Genomic DNA, 26,002 nt, shown 5'->3' with positions numbered 1-26,002 from the left:
GTAGATTGCAAAAATTTTCTCCCATTCTGTAGGTTGCCTGTTCACTCTGATGGTAGTTTCTTTTGCTGTGCAGAAGCTCTTTAGTTTAATTAGATCCCATTTGTCAGTTTTGGCTTTTGTTGTCACTGCTTTTGGTGTTTTAGTCATGAAGTCCTTGCCCATGCCTATGTCCTGAATGGTATTGTCTAGATTTTCTTCTAGGGATTTTATGGTTTTAGGTTTAACGTTTAAGTCTTTAATCCATCTTGAATTAATTTTTGTATAAGGTGTAAGGAAGGAATCCAGTTTCAGCTTTCTACATATGGCTAGCCAGTTTTCCCAGCACCATTTATTAAATAGGAAATCCTTTCCCCATTTCTTGTTCTTGTCAGGTTTGTCAAAGATCAGATGGTTGTAGATGTGTGATATTATTTTTGAGGGCTCTGTTCTGTTACATCGGTCTATATCTCTGTTTTGGTAACAGTGCCATGCTGTTTTGTTACTGTAGCCTTGTAGCATAGTTTGAAGTCAAGTAGCATGATGCCTCCAGCTTTGTTCTTTTTGCTTAGGATTGTCTTGGCAATGTGGGCTCTTTTTTGGTTCCAAGTGAACTTTAACCCACCTTCCATGCTCATGGATATAAAGAATCAATATTGTGAAAATGGCCAAACTGCGCAAGGTAATTTATAGATTCAATGCCATCCCCATTAAGCTACCAATGACTTTCTTCACAGAATTGCAAAGTTTATTTTACTGAAGTCCCCTTCAACAGACCAAGCTGAGGAGAGAAAAATAAGAAAGCACAGATTGCAATACAGAGGCCTTCTGCCCATGGCCCTCATTTTGTAGGCACTACAGAAATCCTCAAAGGTGCCCATAATGGCATTAGTACCTACCAGACAAGCCTTGGAATGAAAAGTGACTCAGAATTACGCAGAATGTTAGGGCTTATTCTTATGTCAGGGTGTAAGAATATTTCCTAAAAGTTTTATTACCTGAAGATAAAGTTGGCCAAAAGATGTTTGAGTCCTAACTAACTTAGAAGATTAAGTGCTCTTTCTCTAGAGTGAAATTAACATGTATTTGAAACCTGGTTTGCTACTTGCCAGGTATGTAAGCTTGGAAAAAATACCGAATTATCTGAGTCTAAGATAAAGAGAATCACACTTATCTCTAATATGGTGATGATGGATATAAAACATTTAATATAGCTCCAGGCACATTAACTGTAGCTGGTATTATTATTGGTTGTGATATTACATTAGTGTTAAGATTAGCATTAATGTTGGTGTTAATATTAATCCTAGTATCATAGATCAGTACTTTTGTTCAGCCGAAGGAAATAAAGATTTGAATACAAGCAGAGAAATTCTGCTATATCGTATCAGAGTGATTCCTTTGGAAGCTTGAGTTTCAGTTAAAGATGGGACTTTCTCATCAGTTCTTGTCATTTCTTGCTTAGTCATAGGCTGAAGACTCAAAGAAAAATAAAACGGGGCAATGTCTGGTTGGCACTGGGCAGAGTATTATTTAGGTCTAGATTCTCTTGGATGACTCCCTGTTGTCTACAGTGGACACCAATTTGCCTTCCAGCTTCCTCCTGCCACACTGTACCTTACATCCCAAGCTTCATCCAAGTCTTATATCAGCTCACTAGAAGCAGATCTAAGATGGGATTTCATGTGTGCAGGATTTATGGAGGACAGTTCCAAGGAAAAAAAAATAGGGAGTAAAGGAAGCACAAAGGAACTCTGCAGAAATGTAAGTCCAAGTGCAGTCTCAATTTAAGCTAATCTCACTGGATAATTTGTAGTGTAATTCACACCACAGGATTTGTCTCACCATGAGGTATGTGATTTGGGGTTCAAATATGACTGCTGTGGACATCAAAGAGAGGAGGCTTCAATCACCCAAGGGTAATGTTCCTGAGAAGTATGCAGATATGAGCCTTCAACGGGTAAAAAAGATTTCCATGGATTTGGATGGGGACACAATAGCATCTGCTACAATCCACTTTAAGACCTCACTGTTCCCTCAGACATCATCCCCTCTTATCACATGTCTCCTCTACACATGTTGTGCCTTTGGTTGGAATATCTTTTGCCTCTTTATGATATTCCAGATCCTGTTTCAAACTGGGAAAGTGCAGACAGACAACAACAAATGCTTACCCATTTCTGCTCCCAAAGAACTAAGTTCATCACGACGTATGGTAGCGTATCTGTGCATAAGTATAACTCAGTAATTTATGGTCTTCTTGAGGTCAAGAGTTGCTCTTTTCAGTTCATGTTCTCAGGATATACTGAAATGAATGATGAGGAGAAAGATATATGGTACTTAATAGTCTGATGTCCTTTTAGATTGTGTCAAGCAAATGGTATGATTGTCCTTTTTACTTGAACCTGAGATCACAGCACTTTATAATGAAAAAGGTTTCATCCAGTAGCCAAAATAGTATTGTGGCTTAAGCAACTGATACCTATTTCATCCATTTGTGTAACAGTCCCTCATAACTGTATTCAACAAACACGTATTGAGCATAGGTGTTGTGTATTTGACTAAAGACTGGAGATGCTGGAGATGTGAGAATAAACAATACCAGTGTGGTCCCAGTCCTTATAAGATTTCACAGTTCAATGGAAAAACACAGAAAATATACAACCATATAGCATGATAAGAGTTGTAATTGGAGACTATAGGGAGTTATGGGAACATGCACACAAAGAAGAAGGTCTGGAGATCCGTTGCACAACAAAGTGAATATAAGTAACATTACTGAACCGTACACTTAAAAATGGTTAAAATGGTCAAAATTTAAGTGTATTTTACCACAAATTTTAAGAGAAGCTTAAAAATGAGAAGCAATGGTTTGTCCATATTTATTTTATAACTATTGGAGTGAGAATGTTGAGAAAAAAGGTAATTCAGAGCCGGGTATGGTGGCTCACACCTATAATCCTTGAACTTTGGGAGGCTGAGGTGGACGGATCACTTGCTATCAGGAGTTTGAGACCAACCTGGCCAAGATGGTGAAAGGCCAGCTCTACTAAAATTTAAAAAAAGTAGCCAGGCATGGTGGTGCCCACCTATAGTCCCAGCTACTTGAGAGGCTGAGGCAGGAGAATTTCTTGAACCCAGGAGGCAGAGGTTGCAATGAGCTGAGATCACGCCATTGTACTCCAGCCTGGGGTGACAAGAGCTGGAGTCCATCTCACAAAAAAAAAAAAAAGTAATTCAGAAGTAATGGGGGTTCAGCCTATATAGTAGGGTTATGGCAGGGTAAGAAAGCTTGTATTCCGTCCTGTGGGCAGTGTGAGCCATTGGAAGATTTCAAGAAGGACTTTATCAGCATGTGATTCAGAAAGTCCCCTGGATCAGTGTAGAGAATGCATGGGAAAGGGGCAACCCCACAGAGATGCTAGCCAATTCAGAGGTTGTTTATATAGCCCAGCTGAGAGCTTATTCAATCCTGAACATGGACAGTGTTGGTGAGGGTGTGGGAAGAATAAGGAGAAAGTAGACTCAAGTATTATTTGGGATATAAATCAGGCAGACTCAGTAACTTACTAAATTGGCAGATAGCAGCAGGCAAAAGACAGGATGGAGTTTGATTGACTCCTACTTTTCTGGCTCAGATGACAACATAGATGGTAGTGCCTTTATGAGAGAATCGAAAATGGGGAGCAGACAGGGGAGTCAATGGGTTCAAAGCCAGAGAAACTAAAATGGGCATATGTGTGACATTATTCCACTCACAATGAGCATTACTGATCAAAAGTGAATGCTCAATTTGATCCATGTTTCTGAGGCAGATTACATTGCCAAATTATTCATAGGGTTAGTTAAACAAAAGCATGGTATTTGCAGTTCACAGAAATGTTCTAACCTCATTGTGTCATGCATTCTCAGTGATTTTTTTCTGCCAAGCTGCCAATTCGGTTTTCAGATGTGGACTTCATCTTCTTATGGGGGTACAGGAGAGTGATGATAATTGAAAGAGGATTCAGATTGCAATGATCTGGATAGGGTCTTGGCGCTGATGCCCATCGGTTAAGGTGACTCTGGACAAGTACCTTAACTTCTTGGAGTGTTAGTTTTCTCGTGGGTGAAATGGCCAAGAATGATTGCAATGGAACAAGTATGTGAGAGTCCTTTGGAAACTGCAATTACGACACTGTTACTTTTGTTGAGACAAATGTTACTTGGGACATTGAAGAAAGCCCACCCTGCCCCAGAAAGTATAAGTATTGATAATCTGCTTCTGAGGAAGAGTGAACAACAGATTGAATTATCATCCCTGGAATGTTTCTTGTTAGTTTTATATTATGAATCAGTCTGAGAGCTGATGTCCAAGAAATTATATATATATTTATATATGATAAAATTAACCATTAATAAACAATGGGACACTGGGAAGAGGTTAGACATCACAATTAGCCTGTGATGGTGTTATGACAATGTTTAGATCCCTGCTCCCAATATCCCTGTATTAGGCACAAACAACATAGGCAAAGTACAGCAAACGAACACTTCATTATCTGAATTAGGGGCCAGATGTAGAGAGTTCCCTTTCGTCTTTCCCAGGTAGGACAACAGCCTTAGAATGATGGAACTCTAAAGGGATAGATCCAAGGGAAAAGGGGTACAAACTAATAAGAGACAAAGAAATAGGATGGAGACCCAGGCTAAGGCTGAAAATGGAGGTAGACCCCAAGAAGAGGGCTGAGCTCCCTCAGAGCGTTCCTTATCCTGAACCTTGTTTTTCTCTCTGCCAACTTCCTTATATCTGCTTGGAAGACTCAGACAATGATCTTTACAGTTACAGTCATGTATAAGCAAGAAGGTTAAGAAAAGAGGAAAAGGGAATAAGAGAGAAAGAAGTATTTACCTCTGTCCCCTCAGGGAGCCATTGGAATATAGGCAGATGCCTTTCCTTGATTTTTAAAATTCTTTAAAAGCTAGCTCTGCTTCTAAAAATTGTGGTCTTTTGTCCCAGAATCTGACTAACCCGAATCAATACTCCTTCTCCTAGGGAGTGAAGTAAAGAAAGATAAGATTGTCTTCTCTTTGAGTCTAACACAAACAATGTGGATGACAAATTTTTTTCCTCATTTCCAAAGGAACTTAAATCACTCACAAATTCTGAAAGAAAATTAAGTTTTCTGAATGGGATATATCGGAATTCTATTTTCTTCTTGCCTAGCACTTTTTTTTTTCTTCTCCATCCATGACCTAGAATTTTTAACACATACTTAGCTACTCTGGTCAAGAGGGTTACCTCCTCACTTACTTAAGTAAAGTAAATGTTCTGTCCCATTTGTTATCACCTTTCTGTAACTCACAAACAAAGAGAGTATATTGTTGGGCAGAAACAAGTCCTGGGCATTGGTCAATATTCGTTGTTAACTCAGTTTTGCTTGCATTTGATCTGGTCTATGGTGACCGCCAGAAGAGTCTACAGCAAAACCCATTTGGTGAAGTCAAAAGTAGGTGCACACTGTGTCCTATTGATGAAGTTAGAATATGAAGTTCAGTCTATTTCCTTCACAAACACTGATATATACATATTTTTTCTTTCTTTTCTTTTCTTTTCTCCTAGAAGTATCGATATCAAGATGAGGACGCTCCACATGATCATTCCTTACCTCGACTAACCCATGAAGTAAGAGGCCCAGAACTCGTGCATGTATCAGAAAAGAACCTCTCTCAAATAGAAAATGTCCATGGATACGTCTTGCAGTCTCATATTTCTCCTCTGAAGGTCAGTTATACTGCCCTTCCGACTTTATAGTTGGTGGCAGTGGTTGGTCTTAATTGCTAATGGAGATGTTTGCTGGCCCGATTAAATGAGGCTCTTTTAAAAAGTGATAGAGGACACGGGTTGCCAAAGGGCCTTTCTTGTGCATTGGAGGCTCACCTTGTATTTTGGGACATATTTTATTGCAATTGTTTGAATATCTGGAAAAATCATTTTAGTTGCTGAGAATGGTAAAGAAAGCGCCAAGATTGAAACATTGAAAGGGAAAATAAGCTAACCACATATTTTTAAAACCCAAGTACATCAAGGTTTTGCTCAAATGCTCTCTGTTCGTCAGTATTCGTGGTCCAACAAAGGGAGCAAATATAACATGATCATATCTAACGATTGCCTTACTGTCTAAACTATAAAGGAAAATGTGTGAGTTGTCTAATCAATGCCTCTATGGTATCCTAGAGAAAATTGTTTACTAGACTTATTTCAATTTGGTGTCATACTTTTACCAATACTTTCTACTTTTTAAAATTTAATTTTAAACAATTGCTTGGTAAATTATATTTTGACAAGAAGGTATAATTAAATGAGAAAAAAATACTTTTCTATGCCCCTTGGCTGCAAATTAGCAAATTACTCTGCTTTTTTTTTTTTTTTTTTTTTGGCTGAACTGGCACTACCGGATTTTGTGTTTTGGACAAAAGCGTTTACGTGTTTATCAAAGTTTAAAAGAAAATCAAAATTCGGCTGAAATAAAAGAGAATTCAAATGGAAAATTAAAACACCTACCAATTAATTCCTTAGTAATTATTGCTAAACAGAAATTTATTTCATCAACAGAACATTCATTTTGCCAGCACTTCTACATGGCTGTGCTACAATAAAAAGTATAGACATAAAAGTGTCTTCCATGTTCTCTGGATCTTATTATACCTGCCAAAACATCTAAGAGAGGTTAACTTATGCTTAACCTTATGTTTCAAATTTTGAAACATTTCAAACATATTCGTATGCTAAATTGTATTATCAAATAAATTAGCTATAGCTATTACCAATACATAAAAATATTGGATCAATTGTCAAATTCCAGTAAATATTACATAATAAGTAAAAATATATTAATATTAATATTCTGCTTCTGGGATTCATTGTGTAAATCTCCAGAATTTCTTTGCAAGTGCTTGGATGACTGGTGAAAATGAGTATGTTTAACCTGGAGAAGAAAAGATTAAGAATTGGGGGACGTGGGACTTAACCTTTTTTACCTCAAGAGCTGTCATCTGAAAAACATGACATCAATGTCGTGCAGAAGGCAGAAGCAGATCCACTGTGCATAAGTGACAGTAATGTATATTATATGTGGGATCATCTTAACACCACAGCTCCTGATATTTATAGCTACTCAAAAAAATTATAGACTACTTCATGAGACAGAAGTTTCCTATCCCTAGAAATCTTTCAGCAATGGATAATGGCTTGTCAGAGGTTTTGTAGAAAAGACTCCTTCCGTACAAGGGTAAACAAAAGTGCCGCTAAGGTCCTGTTTAGGAATCAGAATTCTGTGTTCAGTATAGAATCATTCTGATTCCTAGAGTTAGACAGTACTCTTTAATTTTTTCAAACAGTTGCTGATCCCTACTCTGTGTACCAACCACTGTAAATTGAGAAAGGGCAGGGCTGAGAGACTGAACTGCATTGAGGGTACTTACATTTGTTTTATTCTTTCAAACTGGTTGAAAAACTCCCTATAAGAACCTCCATAGGTCAGGCACAGTGGTCCGCGCCTGTAGTCTCAGAATTTTGGGAAGCCAAGGTGGGAGGACCGCTAATCCCAGGACTTCAAGACCAGCCTGGGTAACAAGGCAAGACCTTGTCTCTGCAAAAATTTTAACAAATTAGCCAAGGGAGGTGGCGTGCAAGTGTAGTTGCAGGTGTGCAGGAGTCTGAGGTGAGAGGATCCTTTGAGCCCAGGAAGTTGAGGCTGGAGTAAGCCATGATCACACACACTGCACTATAGCCTGGGCAACAAAGTGAGACCCTGTCCATGCCACAACCTCCAACACACACATACACAAATTTCGCCACCTTTCTCCCTTCCCAACTTTTCCTCCTTAATCAACTCTAGAGCATACCTCCCAAAGGACTTTAGGCTAAGTAAGAAGGATAATCAAGGCTAGCATTTTATATCCTTCTACTAGAATCGATACTATGGTGATTATTAGTATTATATTCAAGTCAACTAACAATGATAGATGAAATATTTAAAGTAAGTGCATCTTTTGTCTTATCAGTAGGATTATGCCTGAAAGTGGTGAAATTCCTTGTGTTACTCCTGGGATTCAAAAATGGAATAGGGAGAGTCCAAATTTTATAATTGGTGCTATTGTGATTATGAGGGATGCTAGTCTGGTTACAGTAAAAAAAAAAAAAAGAAAAAAAAATGAACAGAACAATGAAAGCGTCATGGGAGCTTTGTTTTGTATATTAAGTCTTCAGCATATACATAATAATATAATTATCTGAACATCTGCAGTTTTGGTGATTGTACCACCATTTATTATGCTACTCGCTGTCTCATTTGGAAAATGTATATCAGAGTTGAGGGGACAGTATGCTTTTTCTAAATCTCAGATCTCATATAAACAAAGGAAGTTTTCCTGTTTTTCCTTTATCCTTTGCCTTCTAGGAATCTCAGTCTCAGAATTAACTGTATTCAACTTCAATGGGTTTCTGTTAGCCTAGATTTTCTGTTATATTTATGTCACTTCTAACTAATTTCCTAGCCTTTTATTGAGGGCACCTCATGTCAGTTTTAAGAACAGCCACCTATGAATAGCAAGACCCTGGGATGAAACACTGTGGTCCTAATAGATTTTTCTCCTTTTTGGAACCACCAGTTCTGTGGTATGGCCCCAAAGTGTTGTGAAGAGGAGGGAAAGGGAAGCTGGCCAAGAATTTCTACACTCAGGCTGTGAGGTAGCTATTTTGGGACCAGGATTTTTTCATCATGACCTTCTCGAGATGTTGTTTATACTAAACAAGATGTGTTTGAGTATTTATTTATTTGTTTATTTGTTTATTTATTTTTAAACTTGTATTTTAGGTACAGTGGTACATGTGCAGGTTTGTTATATAGGTAAACTGCATGTCACAGAGGTTTGGTGTGCAGATTATTTCATCACCAGGTAATAAGCATAGTATCAAATAGGTAGTTTTTCAAACCTCACCCTCCTCCCACCCACCGTTTTCAAGTAGGTCTCAGTGTCTGTTGTTCCCTTCTTTGTGTCCATATGTACTCAGTGTTTAGGTCCCACTTGTAAGTGAGAATACGTAGCATTTGGTTTTCTGCTCCTGTGTTAGTATGCTTAGGATAATGGCTTTCAGCTCCAACTATGTTGCTGCAAAGAACATGATCTCATTCTTTTTCTTTAACTTTCTTTTTCTTCTTCTTCTTCTTCTTCTTCTTCCTTTTTTTTTTTTTTTTTTTTTTTGAAATGGAGTCTCGCTCTGTCGCCCAGGCTGGAGTGCAATGGCACAATCTTGGCTCACCGCAACCTCCACCTCCCAGGTTCGAACGATTCTCTGCCTCAGTCTCCTGAGTAGCTGGGACTACAGATCTCCTGACCTCATGATCTGCCAGCCTCGGCCTCCCAAAGTTTTTATGGCTGTGCAGTATTTTGCGGTGTATACGTTCCACATTTTCTTTTCCCAGCTACTGTTGATAGGCATTTAGGTTGATTCCTTGCCTTTGCTATTGTGAATAGTGCTGCAACGAACATACATTTGTGTGTGTCTTAACGGAGGAACAATTTATATTCCTTTGAGTATATACCCAATAATGAGATTGCTTGGTCGAATGACAACTCTGTTTTAAGTTCTTTGAGAAATTGTCAAACTGCTTTCCGCAATACTTGGAATAATTACATTCCTAGCAGCACTGTATAAGCATTCCCTTTTCTCTGCAACCTCACCAGCATCTGTTATTTTTTGACTTTTTATAAAAGCCATTCTGACTGATGTAAGATGGTATCTCTTTGTGGTTTTAATTTCCATTACTCGAATGATTAGTGATGTTGAACATTTTTTCATATGCTTGTTGGCTGCATATATATCTCTTCTGAAAAGTGTCTGCTCATGTCCTTTTCCCACTTTTTTTATAGGATTATTTTTTGGCTTGTTAATGGATTCTGAATATTAGACCTTTATTGGATGCAAACTTTGCAAAAATTTTCTCCCATTCTGTAGGTTGTCTGTTTACTCTGTTGATAGTTTCTTTTGTGCAGAAGCTCTTAAGTATCATTAGATCCCATTTGTCAAATTTTGTTTTTGTCACAATTGTTTTAGACATCTTCATCATGAAATCTTCACCAGGTTCTTTCCAGAGTAATATTTCCTAGGTTATCTTCCCGGATGTTTATAGTTTTAGGTTTTGTATTTAAGTCTTTAATCCATCTTGAGTTGATTTTTTGTATGTGGTATAAGGAAGGGGTTCAGTTTCCATCTTCTGTATATGGCTAGCCAGTTGTCCCAGCACCATCTATTGACTAGGGAGTCCTTTCCCCATTGCCTGTTTTTGCCCACTTTATTGAAGATCAGATAGTTGGTGATGTGCAGAACTATTGCTGGGCTCTTTATTCTGTTCAATTGGTCTATGTGTCTGTTTTTCTACCAGTATTATGCTATTTTTGTTACTGTAGCCTTGTAGTATAGTTTGAAGTCCAATAATGTGATACTTACAGATTTGATCTTTTTGCTTAATATTGCCTTGACTCTTTGGGCTCTGTTTTGGTTCTATGTGAATTAATAGTTGTTTTCTAATTCTGTGAAGAATGTCATTGATATTTGATAGGAATAGCACTGACTGTGTAAATTGCTTTCAGGAGCATGGCCATTTTAACAATGTTTATTCTTCCTGTCCATGAGCATAGAATGTTTTTCAATTTGTTTGAATCATCTCTGATTTCCTTGAGCAATTTTTTTGTCATCCTCATTGTAGAGATATTTCACCTCCATGGTTAGCTGTATTCATAGGTATTTTATTCTTTTTGTGGCTATTGTAAATGAGATTGGGTTCTCGATTTGACTTTCAGCTTGGATGTTGTTGGTAGATAGGAATGCTACTGATTTTTGTATACTGGGTTTATATCCTGAAACTTTGCTGAAGTTGTTTATCAGATCATGGAGCTTTTGGGTAAAGACTAAGGGGTTTTCTAGGCATAGCATCATATCATCTGCAAACAGGAATAGTTTGACCTCTTCTCTTCCTGTTTGGATGCCTTTTACCTCTTTCTCTTGCCTGATTGCTTCAGCTAGGATTTCCAGGACTTTGTTGTAAAGGAATGGTGATAGAGGGCACCCTTGTCTTGTTCTGGTTTTCAAGGAGAATGCTTCCAACTTTTGTCCATTCAGTATGATCTGGGATTTTATAGCTCAAGATATGCTTTTAGATTGTCTTAGTAAAGACACCCTGTGTATCTCTCCTTCATCACCAGTAGTAATAGGAATAAATGTGTAAGATTTTTCTAGGGGGAAAAAAAAGTCCGTTTTAAGGTTGGCCAATTTTGTGATGTAAATATTCCCAGCATTGCTGATTTCAGGCTATCGACCTAAAGCTACTTTTTAAATATTTGGCAATGGAGGCTCATGAGATTCTCATGAGCTAGTATGAGTGAGCTCCAGCACAGCACTGTGAATATCAGATTCAAGCACTTGCATTTTTATAGCAACAAGATACATTTACTAATCAAGTTGTTACATTATCACAGTTCAACTGTTGAAAAACATACCATGATTAAAATCTAATGGGTTATTTTCTCATAAAGGAAGCCTGTTAGATTCAGGGAACTGCTAAAAAGGTACAAGGTCTCCATTAGAACTGTCATATTTTCAACTTCTTTGCCTTCTTTTATCTGTCTAGTATTCTTGGGTCAAGCACTAAAAGGAAGAAAAGGAGGCAAAACACATAATCAGATGCTTGCCCCAGAATCCTACTGAGAAAACAATGTGACTCTAGTATTAATGGAGAATTTACATATGGCATGCCTAAACAGAGTGTGAAATTGCTGGATAATAGTTTAAATGTCACATTGAGTGGACTCTGAATCATTAGCTGAGTAATCTCACTGTCACAGGTTTGAGTATCATTTTCTCCATCGTCGTGTATCACTTGAAGCCCTGGTTCTAAAATTCATCTGTCTTTGGTGCATACCAGCTGCCTAAGTGATAGATGGGCTTTCTAGGCCTGTTTTCATTAGAGTGCCTCGGCCAGTGTGAAGTATGGGGTTGGAAGGAGACATGCAATTTAGTGGTGAATTCAAGGGAATTTGTTTTCCTTTCCTCAAGGTGTGGGGATGTGTTCTCTTCAGATGTTACCTAGAATCTTTCATAAAAGAAGTTGGCCTATAATAAACCACAAGAATTTTCTTTTCAGTTTAGGTCTTTTCACTTCAGGTCAGTTCAATAAATATTAATTGAGTGCCTACTATAGCACTAAGTGACGGGGAAACAAAGAGCAGTGAAACATGATTTTTAGTATCTGGATTATTATCTTGGGGGACTTGATTCATAATTATTTGTTACTTATTATTATTCCAAAACTGAAATTTGAATTCCTCAAACTTAAAACCCTGGGGCCCCAAGCACCTACCAGAGTACTGTAGGAGTATTTATTAGCGAGAGAGAGAGAGAGAAAAACGGAGGGAGTTAACTGCTGTCCTCTTCTTCCTTACCTAATCATCATTTATATAACATCATAAATTCTAAACTTCATATTTTATCACATATTAACATATCTGAAATCTAGATGTGTCTTAAAATCAGTAGCATCTTGCAATTAAAATTGGCTGTATTTCCTAGGGTGTATTAAAAAAGAAGTATGTCTTGCAGTCAAAACCAGCTTAGATTCTTAGGTTTAATGACTAATTACAAGGAAGATTAAAGCTTCCTTTTACAAATTGGTGTGAATTACTTTAATCAGATAAATATAATTGTGTGTTCTTGAATTTTCACAGAGACTAGAATAAACAGTTCTGGGAAACTTTGCTGGAAATTAGGAGTATGTGAGGTTTGGGTAAACTTCAATACCCTGGGACAACTGGGCACTTGTTGAGTATGTATAAGAAGACATTTGGGAATCTGTAGGCAATGCACATTTGAGAAATTATAGAAGAGCTGAAGCATGAGGAAGCCAATAAAAAACTATAGACAAAGGATAACAATGTGTATTTTTTATACTGTTTTCTTACTAGAATTGCCAGAGCACAATCATAGGAAAGTATGTTTTAGCCAAAAGTACAATAAAAACCCTCTTCCTATATAAAGCCTTTTCTGTTAACTCTTGGCCAACCCCAACTAGGCATAAGATCCTATGGCACAAGGATTTAGTGCATCCCACATAGTCATCATTTAAAAATATACCTGATTCTATTGTTCTAAAATTATTTGTTGAACTATACAGTAGTCCCCACTTATCTGTGGGGATACATTTTCCCCCCCCCCCCATGGATGCATGAAACTGCAGATAGTGCCAAATCCTATTTATACTATGTTTTTTCCTATGTTTCTATATGTATGTCATCACGTACACATGATAAAATTTAATTTATAAATTAGGCTCAGTAAGAGATTAACAACAACTGATTTTGAAGTATTTATGTTATACCCAGGTAGAAGTGTTAAACAGTCAGTTAATAAAATACAATTATAACAATATACTTTAATAAAAGTTATGTGAATGTGCTCTCCCTCTGTCTCTCAAAATGTCTTGTGTGTACTGACCTGTTTTCAGGCCATAGTTGACCTCTGGTAGCTGAAACTGCATGAAAAGTGCAACCTAAGATCAGGGAGGACTACTATATAATGTTCTTTCCTCTAGGTTTGCCATTTTTCTTGCTCTTAGTAAATGTGTAAGCTCTCATGACCTGGACTGCACCTTATTTTTGTTTTGCTTTGTTTTGTTTTTCATTTTACTCCCTTATTGGAATCTAAAATGAAACTAGACTAGCATCTCCCAAAGTATGTTGGGTGGAATTTGGTCAGCATTATTAAAATAAAGGTATGAATGAATGCTTAAACACATTTGAGGAGTTAAATCCATTAACTTATTGAAGGATTTCTCAGAGTCTTTACTATAATAACATGAAATATAAACATCTAAGATGGAAATATGATTAGTACAAAGTATTTCCCAAACATATTTTGTCATAGAATTATTTCTTTAGTATAAAATTATGTTTTGGTTAGGCACATATACTTTTGGAGTGTACAATAAAGAAAGTAGCAAAGAAAGATCTCTCAAAACCTAGAAAAACTGTTTTATTTTTTGGAGCTGGAGAGGTTAAGATGGGTGTTGTCAGAGAAAAAAAATTATACAGGAGATCATTTTTTACTTGAAGGAAGTGTGAAGTAAGGGAGAAGAGTCAAGGTTGCCCTATTCTCTAGCAGTTGTGTAACAATATGGAAAAGTTCTGAGAATTGCCAAGTAGTTGACTAGGATACTGACATACAATGTAAGAATTAAGGAAAGGGGCATAGAGTGGGCCCAAACATCCCATAAAGCAAGAGAGATGGGCATGAACAGGTAATGAAGGACCTTATGTAGAGACTGGACTTCACTTTGTAGGTAATGAGGGGTGACTACAGAATTTTTAAAAAAGAGAGTAACATGACCTGATTTGCAAATTAGACCATTATTCATGTCATGTGGTACAGTGGAAGGAAAAATTGGAAAGGTATGACATCAGATTCAAGGGCATCAGGTAAAATGTAAAAGATAGATAAACTTTGATACAAAGCAGAGGTATTGGGATTGAAGGGAAAGAAAGATTAGAAGGTTTATTTAGAAAGAGATATCATCAGGACACTGAGACCTATTACATATAGAAGGTAGAAGAGAGAGAGAAATAGAAGATAATTTACAATTTTTAAAATTTGACCCCTGAGTAGAGGATGTATCATGAAATGAAACCAAGAATGCCAGAGGAAGAGCAGATTTTAGAATGGCAGGGGAGGGAGTGGGATAATTTCTGAGTTTATGTTGGAATAATTGATTTTGAAGGATTTATGTTACACCCAGGTAGAAGTGTTCAACAGTTTCAACAGTCAGTTTGAAATAAAAATCTGATCTAGAAAATGGAAACTTTGAAGTTTTCAGTGTAGTTGGAGTTGTGAAAATGGATGGGATTGCTCAGGAGACGGGAGGAGAACACAAAGGACTGAAACACAGGTGCCACCAACACCATATATGGGCTTTGGGAAGAAAGAGGTACCTACTGAGGATAACGTGAGGTAATGAGAAATTTACCACAACATTTAGCCCTTAGTAGCTTGGAGCTTCTATTTTCATAACTAAGTTATGAACTTCTACTAAAAGGGAGTCACGTCTTTTAAATACAGAAATTTGTAGCTCCTTTACAATGCCTAAGATTGTGTTAACCAAACAGCAGATGTTTTAAAATACTTATTTGATTATTAAAAAAAAAAAAAAAACCTTATGAGTTACATTTGACCTCAATAGTCATGAGGCCCTGACCACCAACTGAAAATAATGTGCTTATTTTCCTTTCTAGACATTATGTTTTAGTAATACGACTAATTAGAAAACTATTCTGATTCTTGATATTTTAAGCAATAATCTTCAAAAATGTAAAATCCTTTCATTTCTATCTCTTGCCACTAGATGGTGGAAGTAGCTGAGATGATCATCCTGGAAGCATCTAGTCTTGAGGAAGAAACAGATTTGTGAAGCTAAATTGAGAAACTCTTAGTTAATAAAACCATAAGGGTTTGGCAGAGATTTGTGACTTGTGCACAATGCATTGTGTTCTAGGACTAGTCTGTGGTGAGAGGAAATGGTTGAGTAAAATATGGCCTTGACAGATGCATACTGAATGTAGGCACAAAATCTCCTGATCGAAATTCTATGCAAATAAAGCATATCTTTCCTCAATTATCTTTAATTGAAAAGGGTACAAACAGCATACCCACATAATTCTGGCTATTTAGGCCAGATATTGAAAAGTGGGAAGAAAGGAGTGTTAGGCATAGGACCTAACCAGTATCTCAAAATGTAAGAATTCTTTCTAGAACCAAAGTCATCAAGGGTTAAGGCAAGATTGTCCAACCTGCGGTAATGGGCCACATGTGATCAGGATAGCTTTGAATGGACCCAACACAAATTCGTAAACTTTCTTAAAACATTATGAGATATTTTTTGCAGGTTTTTTTTTTTTTTAAGCTCATCAGCTATCATTAGAGTTAGTGTATTTTATGTGTGGCCCAAGACAATTCTTCTTCTTCCAATGTGGCCCAGAGAAGCCAAAAGACTGGACACCCATGGAAGGGGTTCTCTCCATGGGTTTTGAAAGATGAGTTTGTGAGGTGAAATTCAAATTTTCTACTTCTTTTATCTACACAGTATTAATAACAATAATAATAATGAATTCTTTTCTAAGAAATATTAGGTTATTAAAATTATAAGTTTTAACAGTAAGTGTTTATAGAAATTTCTAGGTAAGTGTTATTAGTGATTATTTGTAGCTGCAGATATTTCTAGAGTTAACTCAGTTACACAGAAATTTTTCTCAAAACTAAGATTTCACTATTGCCAAAACTTTCTGTAACAATTAGAAATAATGTACTAACACTCACAGAGGCTGTTCACCAATATAAGGCACCTATTATTACTGTGGTTAAAGATGATAATGTTAGTGGTACCCTAAAATGATACATAATTTCTACATCCCTCCTATATTTCCAAACAGTCTGGAATTGTAACCTTTTGGTGAGCATATTTTCAATTCTTTTTTCTTAGCAAAGATAATTGGAAATTTTCCAAACTCTGCAAAATTAATTCTGACACACATAGTGCTGTTGAATTTTAACTCTTTCTCAGCTAATCCAGAAAAGTAATAGCATATAGTGGAAAGCAGATGGGCTTTAGAATCAGACTTACCTGTGTTTACATTGTGGCTCAGTTGCTTTCTAGCTGTGTCTGTTAGCAAATCTATTAACTTCTAACCTCTTGGAAACAATAGTATGGAATTCACATTCCATGCTGTAAGGATTACTTGAGATAATACATGGAAAGTCTGTAGTACTCGGCGCCTTGTAGTTGCTCAGTAAATGGTAATTATTTCACATTTTAAAAAAATAGAAAATACATATGCATTTAAGAACAAATCTAAATTTAAGATTAGTTAACTCTTTGAGCTCTCAGTAATGATTGGAAATTGTTATATCCTCATCCTTGATGTCCTTCAGAGAATGGTTTTACACTATAGAATATTCCCATCTCAGCTAAGTAAGGGTGTGTTATTCAAATTATTATCTCTTCTGCAAAAGTGAATGTCATGTCGGTTAGCTCAAATTGTAGCAAATGAATTGGGGACATTTTGAGTGGTCCAAACAAGAATTTACTAAAGCAGAAAGCTTTCTTTTAAGGCTAGTTATGGGAGATATTAGAACATATGCACAATCTTTAAAGATAATCAGGATGTGCAAGAATCATTTAGTGGACAGAAGCTATATAACAAAGCACTTATTTAACCTTATTTAATAAGTATAAAAAATCATCCAGAAGGCAATTTTTAAATGCCTCTATAGGTATATGCAAAGGAAACTTATATAATCTTATATAAGACAGAATGTTGTATAAGAAAACATGGTAGAGAAAGTTGAATTGATTTCCTCCAACTCAGAGAGGAATTGCCGGTGTCTAGCAATCAGATTTAATCCTAATGCAGCTCCCAGGATATATTCTCCCAGTCTAGCTGACTCACCAAAGTCACTCTGGAGGCAGATGATTTGTTCCTTCTGAATTGGCAGAACATTGAGTATGTTAGAGTTTGTGGCCAATTTTGGGTCACAGGTAAGTTCATTTAAAATGCATTCAAGAGGCACTTACTGAAGTTCCTTTACATGGAACAGAACAACTCCCCACCTCCCACCGGGACCTTAATGCCCATTAAGCAATAGGGCACATACAGAAGTAATGGGATACTTACAAATGTTAGCTTGAAATTATGGTAATTGAAGGTGTTCCAGAGATTTTATTTTCAGGACTGGTGCTCTAGAGATTTTCTAGTTTCACCTCTTCATATTACCTGTAAAGAAATTCTTTCTTTCTTCTCTTTCTTCTCTTTCTTCTCCTTCTTCTCCTTCTTTCCTTCTTTCCTTCTTTCCTTCTTTCCTTCTTTTCTTTTCTTTTCTTTTCTTTTCTTTTCTTTTCTTTTCTTTTCTTTTCTTTTCTTTTCTTTTCTTTTCTTTTCTTTTCTTTTCTTTTCTTTTCTTTCAACAGAGTCTCACTCTGTCACCCAGGCTGGAGTGCAGTGGCGGGATCTCTGCTCACTGCAGTCTCTGCCTCCTGGGTTCCAGTGATTCGCCTGCTTCAGCTTCCCAAGTAGCTGGGATTACAGGTGTGTGCCACCACACCCAACTCATTTTTGTATTTTTAGTAGAGACGGGGTTTTACCATGTTGGCCAGGCTGGTCTTGAACTCCTGACCTCAGGTGATCTGCCCGCGTTGGCCTCCGAAAGTGCTGGGATTGCAGGTTTGAGCCACCACGCCCGGCCCAAAGAAATTTAATTTAAAAAGTTGTTTCTGATGGTAGTTTATTTTCTCAGTGGACTATAAGACATATTACCTGCTTTTAATTATAAACAAGCAATATAAAACTATTTGAAATATTTCAAAAAGTATGTTTTATTTCTCTTATGAACAATATAAGCAATGCTGCCACCATTCATTCAACATATTTATATGAATTAGAAAATGGAGCCCCTTCTCAAACAAGATGATACCTTGTTTTAATTTAGATAATGTGCTGCACAGATCCAGGCAAGAGGCTTTTAAGTTCAGCAATAAATTCCTTAAATAATCAGATAACCCGGTATCCAATAGCAAGCCTCATAGAATCACTGGACTTACATCCCAGCAGAGGCGTTAGGAATAACAGTCTAACCACTTAATTTTACAAATAAAGAAACTGAGAATCACAGCTGTTACGCGACTTTCCCAAGGCAGCCACCTAGCTAACACTGTAGCTGAGACAGGAATCTGGGTCTTGGATTCCTATACCTGAGTTTATGTCTCTGTTTCCCAAGAAAAGTAAACAACAGGTGTTCTTGACTCAGCAGGTCACAGATGCTCACTTATTTCAATTTCTAGGGGATGTTATTGAAAATTGTTATCACTGAGTTATTATTTGTTTATGCCATCTTTCAGCTTTAGGAAAGCGCCAAATCTAGGTTGTTGACACTAGACCAACCTCTCTCTTCATCCCAAATCTCTCCGACTAAACTGTGTGCATCAGATTGATTCAGTAAAAGTAAGCCTCATCATTATTTAACTCTTATGTCCATTTGTGTACTTGTGCAAATTCTGATGAGATAGTGTTGTAAAAACAAACTGTAAATGATTCATATATCAAAGACTAATCTACATTGTAGCAATGCTATTATTTCTGCTATTATTTCTCTATGGGATGCTTTCCCAGAGCTGCAGGGCAATGTGTGGGATAAGAGCTAGGCATGGCATCAGAAATGTGCCATTTGAGAATTCACTGAATGCTCCTAAACCTAATTTCCACATTTATATACTGATGATAATAGAAGCACATTGTGGGCAGTAATTAAGATTAAGGAGGTTATTTGTTGGCTTGAATTTTACTATCTGTGCTTAAAGGACCCCTTCCGCCACACTCGAGTTACTGTGTGGCTACCTCCACCTCGACTTCTGTTTTTCTAGTCCCCATTTTCCATTCCATCCTCTTTTTCTCATTCCCACCTTTTAGAACGGTCAATGGAAAAGTAAGAGAAACATATGATAAAGAAAAAGGAGCTGGGTGGTGAGGGTCAGGTGGTGGGTGGGGGCACAGGGGGGAATGTCAACATACAGTCAGTTCAAGGAGTTGTCAGTGTGTGGGACTTCCAAAAAACCAATGTAATTTTAGGCTACATTAATGGAATTGCATGCCAAGAACAAAGAGATGACAATTCTACACTATGCTAGAATGTATTGTTAGGATCTGAGGACCATATTTCAGAGAGAATGGCAGCAGATTGGGCTGCTTTCAGAGAGGGGTATATAGGCTGGCAAGGCTATTAAAACCATATCAAATGGGAACATCAAAGGCCATGAGTGATGTGGTCCTTGGAGAATAGACTCAGCTCACAATGACATGGTAGTTCATCTTTAAAATGTTTGAAACAAAGAACTTGTCCATACAATTTTTGTAGACATCAAGACCTTTAGAGTAAACAATGAAAGAAAAACAGAGTTTATGTAAGTTAAAAAATTTTTGTTTTAAATAACATGGTCCAAAGAGAGAATGACCTGCCTCATAAGGTAGCGAACTTCGTGTCATTGGAGGTATTCAAGCAAAAGGTAAAAAAATCTTCAATGAGATATTGTAGAGATGATTCAGGAAAGAGAATGTTGAATAGTGTTTTCAATCTTTTTTCCACCCATAAATTACTTTGAGAAATTGATTTGAAAACTATGAGCCCTTTCCCTAGATAAAAACTATACCCACAAAACTATACCCACAAAAATATTGCATAAATCTTCAGAAATGATATGAATTACTTGAAGGGCGTCTATGGACTTCCTGTGGAGCATAGACTTAAGATTAGGAATTTCTGGATGGAATGAATTTCAAGTTTTCTTTCACCTCTGAGAAACTATGATTCCTATTTTTCTGGCTCACAGTTACTGCCTGGGTAAGGAATGCTTGTCCTTGAGAATAAATCTTTTGTAAACTTCAGAAAAAATAGGAGGAGGCCTCCCAATCTACTGTGTCTGCGAGGCCTGCCCAATTCCACAGCAGCCCTCAGAAGCAAAGATCAACAGGTTCCCCTAGATGAGAAGGATTTTAGGGTACATTTGCTTCAGGAGGGTTCTCTAAATGCAGAACTGCTTCTGATTCCATTCTCCTCAGTATTTTTGATATATTCTTATAAGGCAGTTTTCTGTTTATTATTTAGTGCCATAAGCTTTTACCACCTATTTAAGCCAAGAGCAATAATATCTTGTCTGTCTGAATTTGGGTTTTAACTGTCATAAGACTGTTTCCTTTATGCTTGATGGAAGTTGCATTCTAGCAAAGAACTGTTTTCAAATTACACCATCAACTTGCTAAAATGATGATACACTTTCCATAGAATTCTAGCACAGAGAATTTCCAATATGTGGCTAGACTCTTCATAGAAATATCAGTCATAAAATGTGTACTGGGTATTTATTTTTTCATCAGGGTCACAGAAATGCACATGAATTGAATTCTTCTTCTTTTCTCTGTACCACTAAGATATTGACAGGTTCAGAATTGCTGGGTTTGAAATTTTAAGAATAGCTAACTCATAATATTTCACTTTCTGCTCCAGGGCAGGGTGAGCTGCTTATAAATCAGACTGCAAATATGATGAATTGGATGTCTCCAACTCAATTAGCTTAATGTGGGTAGGAGGATTTCCAGGCTTTATGGCCTCTGTTTTACTAATCTACTGAGCAGACTGTTATATAAAATGTGTCTGAGTATTAATGTCTGAACCTCAGAGAAACATGGTTGGTATTTTTCACTTCAGCATCCAATGTCATTCTGTATTTCATAGCTTTGATTTGGATCCAGAGCTACAGAGTGATGGTTCTTAACATGATTTATATTGTTGCAAGCCTTACCTTGTTATCTTTATGCTTTCTGACCAAGTTTAAAAAGTAGCCTAATAAAATTGCTGCTGTCACTGGGTGATTTAATTGGGGGGAAGAATCTCAGCAATTTAAAGAGAACTGCAAAACTGGAGCTATTCCTCTGTCAAATAAATGATCAAATGAAATGGGCCTCAGCAAGGCAGATGCTGACAGTTTTGAGAGCTTCTGAGGCACTCATCATACTTCAGTTGTGAAATTTGTTGGAGGAGTTGATAAGGAAGTTTGTTTGCTTTTTATTTTCTTAAGGTGAATATATTGGGGCCCTGGGAAACGTTTATATTAAAGAGAACATTTTGGATGTAAATATATTTTGTTCCTAGGTATACCATTTGGCATTTTCTTTATATTAACTGTCTATGAGCGGTCATTAGCTAAATTATTTTCTATGTATTTTCTTCTTCCCTCTTCTCTCTTTTACTTTCTCTGTCAATCCCATCTCTGCCTTACACATTATTTTTCTCTCTTTTTTGATAGATAAAATTTTATGTATTGACCATGCACAACATAATGAAGTACATATAAATTATGGGCTAAGTTTATTTAGAAAACAAATTTGTTTTCTAGCTAATTAATGTATGCACTACTTCATGTAGTTGTTTTGTGGTGAGAATATTCATCCACTGTCTTAGCATTTTTCAAGAATAAATATATTGTTAATATGCTGTACAATAGATCTCTTGAAATTATTTATTCTAAGTAAAATTTTGTATCCTTTGACAACATTTCCACAACTCCTCCTCCCACCAACCACCTCAACTCCTGGTAACCACCATTCTACTCTCTACTTCTATGAAATCAAATTTTTAGATTTCACGTAGGAGTAAGATCATGCTATAATTGTCTTTCTGTGCCTGGCTTATTTCACTTAACTAAATGTCTTTCAGGTTCATCCATGTTGTGTCAAATGACAGTATTTCCTTCTTCTTCTTGGCAAAATAGCATTTCATTATGTACATATACCACATTTTCTTTATCCATTCATCCATTGATGAACATTTAGGTTGATTCCATATTTTGGCTATTTTGAATAAGGCTGCAACATACATATGAGTGCAAATGTGTCTTCAACATACTGACTTTATTTACTCTGGTTATATACCCAATAGTTGAATTACTGAATTATATGATACAGTTCTATTTTCAAATTTTTGAAGAAGCTCTATACTCTTTTCATAATAGTTGCATTAATTTTATTCCCATCAACAGTGTGTAAGTGCTCCCTTTTTCCTACATCCTTGCTAGCATTTATTATCTTTTTGATCACAGCCATTCTAATAAGTGTGAGATGATATCTCATTGTTTTTTACTTGCATTTCCCTGATGATTAGTGATGTCGAAAATACTTTCATATTCTTCTTAGCCATGTGTATGTCTTCTCTTCAGAAATGTCTATTCAGATCATCTGCCCATTTTCTAATTTGGTTGTTTTCTTTCTGTTGAGTTATTTGAGTTTCTTATATATTTTGAGTATTAATTCCTTAACAGATGTATAGTTTGAAAATATTTTCTCTCGTTCGTGTAGGTTACCTCTTTCTTGATTATTTCCTTTGCTGTGCTGAAGCTTTTTAGTTTGATGCAGTCCCATTTTTCTAATTTTTTTTTTTCCTGTTCTTGTAGGACCATATCCCCAAATTATTGCTCAAACCAATGTTGTGAATCTTTTCCCCTAGGTTTTCTTCTAGTAGTTTCATAGTTTTAAGTCATGATCACAGTGATAAGTGCATGATCAAGACCAGCTGATCATGGCAAATACACTTTTTAAATGTACTGTTGAATTTATATTGCTAATATTATGCTGAGGATTATTGCATCTATGTTCATCAGGAATATTGTTCTGTAGTTTCTTTTTTTATATATCGTGTTCTTGTTTGTCTTTGGTATCAGGATAATGCTGTCGTCATGAAATGAATTTTGGAAGTATTCTCTCCTCTTCACATTTTGAAAGTATTTGAGAAAATTGGTATTAATTATTCAATAAATATGTAATATAATTCAACAGTAAAGCCATCAGATTCTGGACTTTCTTTAATGGAAGATTATTACTGATTCAATCTCCTTGTTTTTGATCTATTCAGGTTTTCTCTTTCTTCATGGTTCAGTCATGGTAGGTTGTATATGGGTAAGAATTTATCCATTCCTTCTAGGTTATCCAATTTGTCCGTATATAATTGTTCATAATAGTCTCCTATGATCCTTTTATTTATATTGTGTCAGTTATAATATCTTCTTTTTCATGTTTGACTTTATTTATCTGAGTCTTCTGTGTTTTTATTATAGTTAGTCTAGATAAAAGTTTGTCAATTTTATGTATTTTTTTCAAAAAACAATTCTTAGTTTTACTGCTCATTTCCAGTGTTTCTCTAGACTCTGTTTTATTTATTTCTACTCTAATCTTTCTATTTCCATCCTTCTATTAACTTTGGGCTTAGTTTTTTCTTGTTTTCTTGTTCATTGAGGTGTATTATTTGAGATCTTTTTTCTTTTTGATCTAGACATTTGTTGCTATAAACTTGCCTCTTAAAACCAATTTTGCAGTATTCTGTAGGTTTTTGTATATTGTACTCTCATTTTCATTTGTCTCAACAAATATTTTAATTTTTCTTTTAATTTTTAAATTCAGTCATTGGCTGTTTAAGAACACATTTGTTTAATTTTCATGTATTTGTGAATTTTCCAAAGTTTGTTCCATTATTGATTTCTAGTTTCATACCATTGTTGTTGGAAAATATACTTGATATGATTTTAGTCTTTTAAAATCTTTTATGATTTGTTCTGTACCCTCACACATGATCTCTTTTGGAAAATGCTCTATGTGGACTTAAAAAAGATGCGTAACCTGCAGCTGTTAGAGAAAATGTTCTGTATATGTCTGTTAGGTCCATTTGATCTAGAGTATAGTTTAAGTTCAATGTTTCCATGTTGATTTTCTGTCTGAATAATCTCTCCATTGTTCAAAGTGGGGTATTAAAGACTCCTACTATTATTAATTTTATTCTGTCTCTCCATTCAGATCTATCCATATTTATGCTATATGTTTAGGTGCTTGGATTTTGGATGAATAGGTATTTATAATTGATTATGTCGTATGTTCTTGCTGAATTGAACCCTTTATCATTATATAATAACCTTCATCTCTTTTTATGATTTTTTTTTACTTAAAGTCTATTTTATCTGATATATATGTAATTCTTGCTTTCTTTTGATTTTCATTTGCATAAAATATCTTTTTCCAGCGCTTTACTTTTAGTCTATGTGTGTTCTTACAATTACTTAAAGTGGGACTTTGTAGGCTGCATATAGTTGGGGTGTGTTTGTGTGTGTGTGTGTATTTAAATTCATTCAGCCAATGTATGTAATTTGGTTGGATAATTTAATCCATTTATATTTAAGTAATAACTTGTAGATAAGGACCCCTTACTACCATTGTATGAATTATTTTCTTGTTGTTTTGTAGGTATTTGGTTCCTTTCTTCCTCTCTCGTTGTCTTGCTTTGTGGCTAAGTGATTTCTGCTAGTGGTATGTTTTGACTCCTTATTTTTGAATATCTTTGTGTGTCTATCATATGTTTTTGCTTTCTAATTACCATGAGGCTTATTTTAAAATGTTACAGTTATAACAGATCTTTAGTTGTTTTTTTTTTTTTTTTTTTTCAGTTTTTCTGGGAACATAGTAGGTGTATATATTTATAAGGTACATGAGACATTTTGGTACAGGCATGCAATGTGTAATAATCACATCATGGAAAATTGAGTATTCATCCCTTCAAGGATTTATCCTTTGTGTTACAAACAATTGAATTATGCTCTTTTTGTTATTTAAAAATGTACAATTAAATTATCATTAATTCTAGTCTATTCTTATTCACTCTTTCTAACTATACGATTTTGGTATACATTAAACATCCCCACCTCTCCTCCTCACCACCACCCCTGCCCCAACTACCATTCTCAGGCTTTGATAATCATTCTTCTACTCCATAAATCCATGAGTTCAATTGTTTTGATTTTTAGATCCCACAAATAAGTGAGAACATGTGATGTTTATCTGTCTGTGCCTGGCTTATTTCAGTTAAGATAATGACCTCCAGTTCCATCCATGTTGTTGCAAATGACAGCATCACATTTTTTAACGAGTTCATTGTATATATGTACTACATTTTCTTTATCCATCCATGTATTGATGGACACTTAGGTTGCTTCCAAATCTTAGCTATTGTAAACAGTACTGCAACAACATGAGAGTGCAGATATTTCTTTGATATAATGAGTTCCTTTCTTTTAGGTACATACCCAGCAGTGGGATTGCTAGATCATATGGTAGCTCTATTTTTAGTTTTTAAAGGACCTTCCAAACTCTTCTCCATAGTGGTTGTACTAATTTACATTCCCAACAGCAGGTTACAAGGGTTTCATTTTCTCCACATCTCCACCAGCATTTGTTATTGCCTGACTTTTGGATAAAAGCCATTTTAACTTGAGTGAGATAATATCTCATTGTAGTTTTGACTTGCATTTCTCTGATGATCAGTGATGTTGAGCATGTTCTCTTTTTTTTTTTTGAAACA

The 26,002-nt window shown here is 36.0% G+C and overlaps 1 protein-coding gene across 4 annotated transcripts in view; it reads left to right on the top strand.

The window, feature by feature from the left end:
• Nucleotides 1-26,002, top strand: part of DLG2 (discs large MAGUK scaffold protein 2) — a 2,095,027-nt gene that overhangs the window by 1,144,962 nt on the left and 924,063 nt on the right. For 2 of the 4 annotated variants that reach the window (XM_017850883.1, XM_017850881.1), the window contains exon 2: nt 5,579-5,740. In XM_017850883.1, the coding sequence (XP_017706372.1) occupies nt 5,579-5,740 (162 nt within the window). The remainder of the gene's footprint in view (nt 1-5,578; nt 5,741-26,002) is intronic. The other 2 variants (XM_017850879.1, XM_017850882.1) reach the window with 1 other exon arrangement.

The sequence above is a fragment of the Rhinopithecus bieti genome, unplaced genomic scaffold (assembly GCF_001698545.2).
Source record: "Rhinopithecus bieti isolate Rb0 unplaced genomic scaffold, ASM169854v2 scaffold_30846, whole genome shotgun sequence".
In the NCBI taxonomy this organism is placed as follows: Eukaryota; Metazoa; Chordata; class Mammalia; order Primates; family Cercopithecidae; genus Rhinopithecus; species Rhinopithecus bieti.
This window is presented reverse-complemented; position numbering and strand designations above follow the sequence as displayed.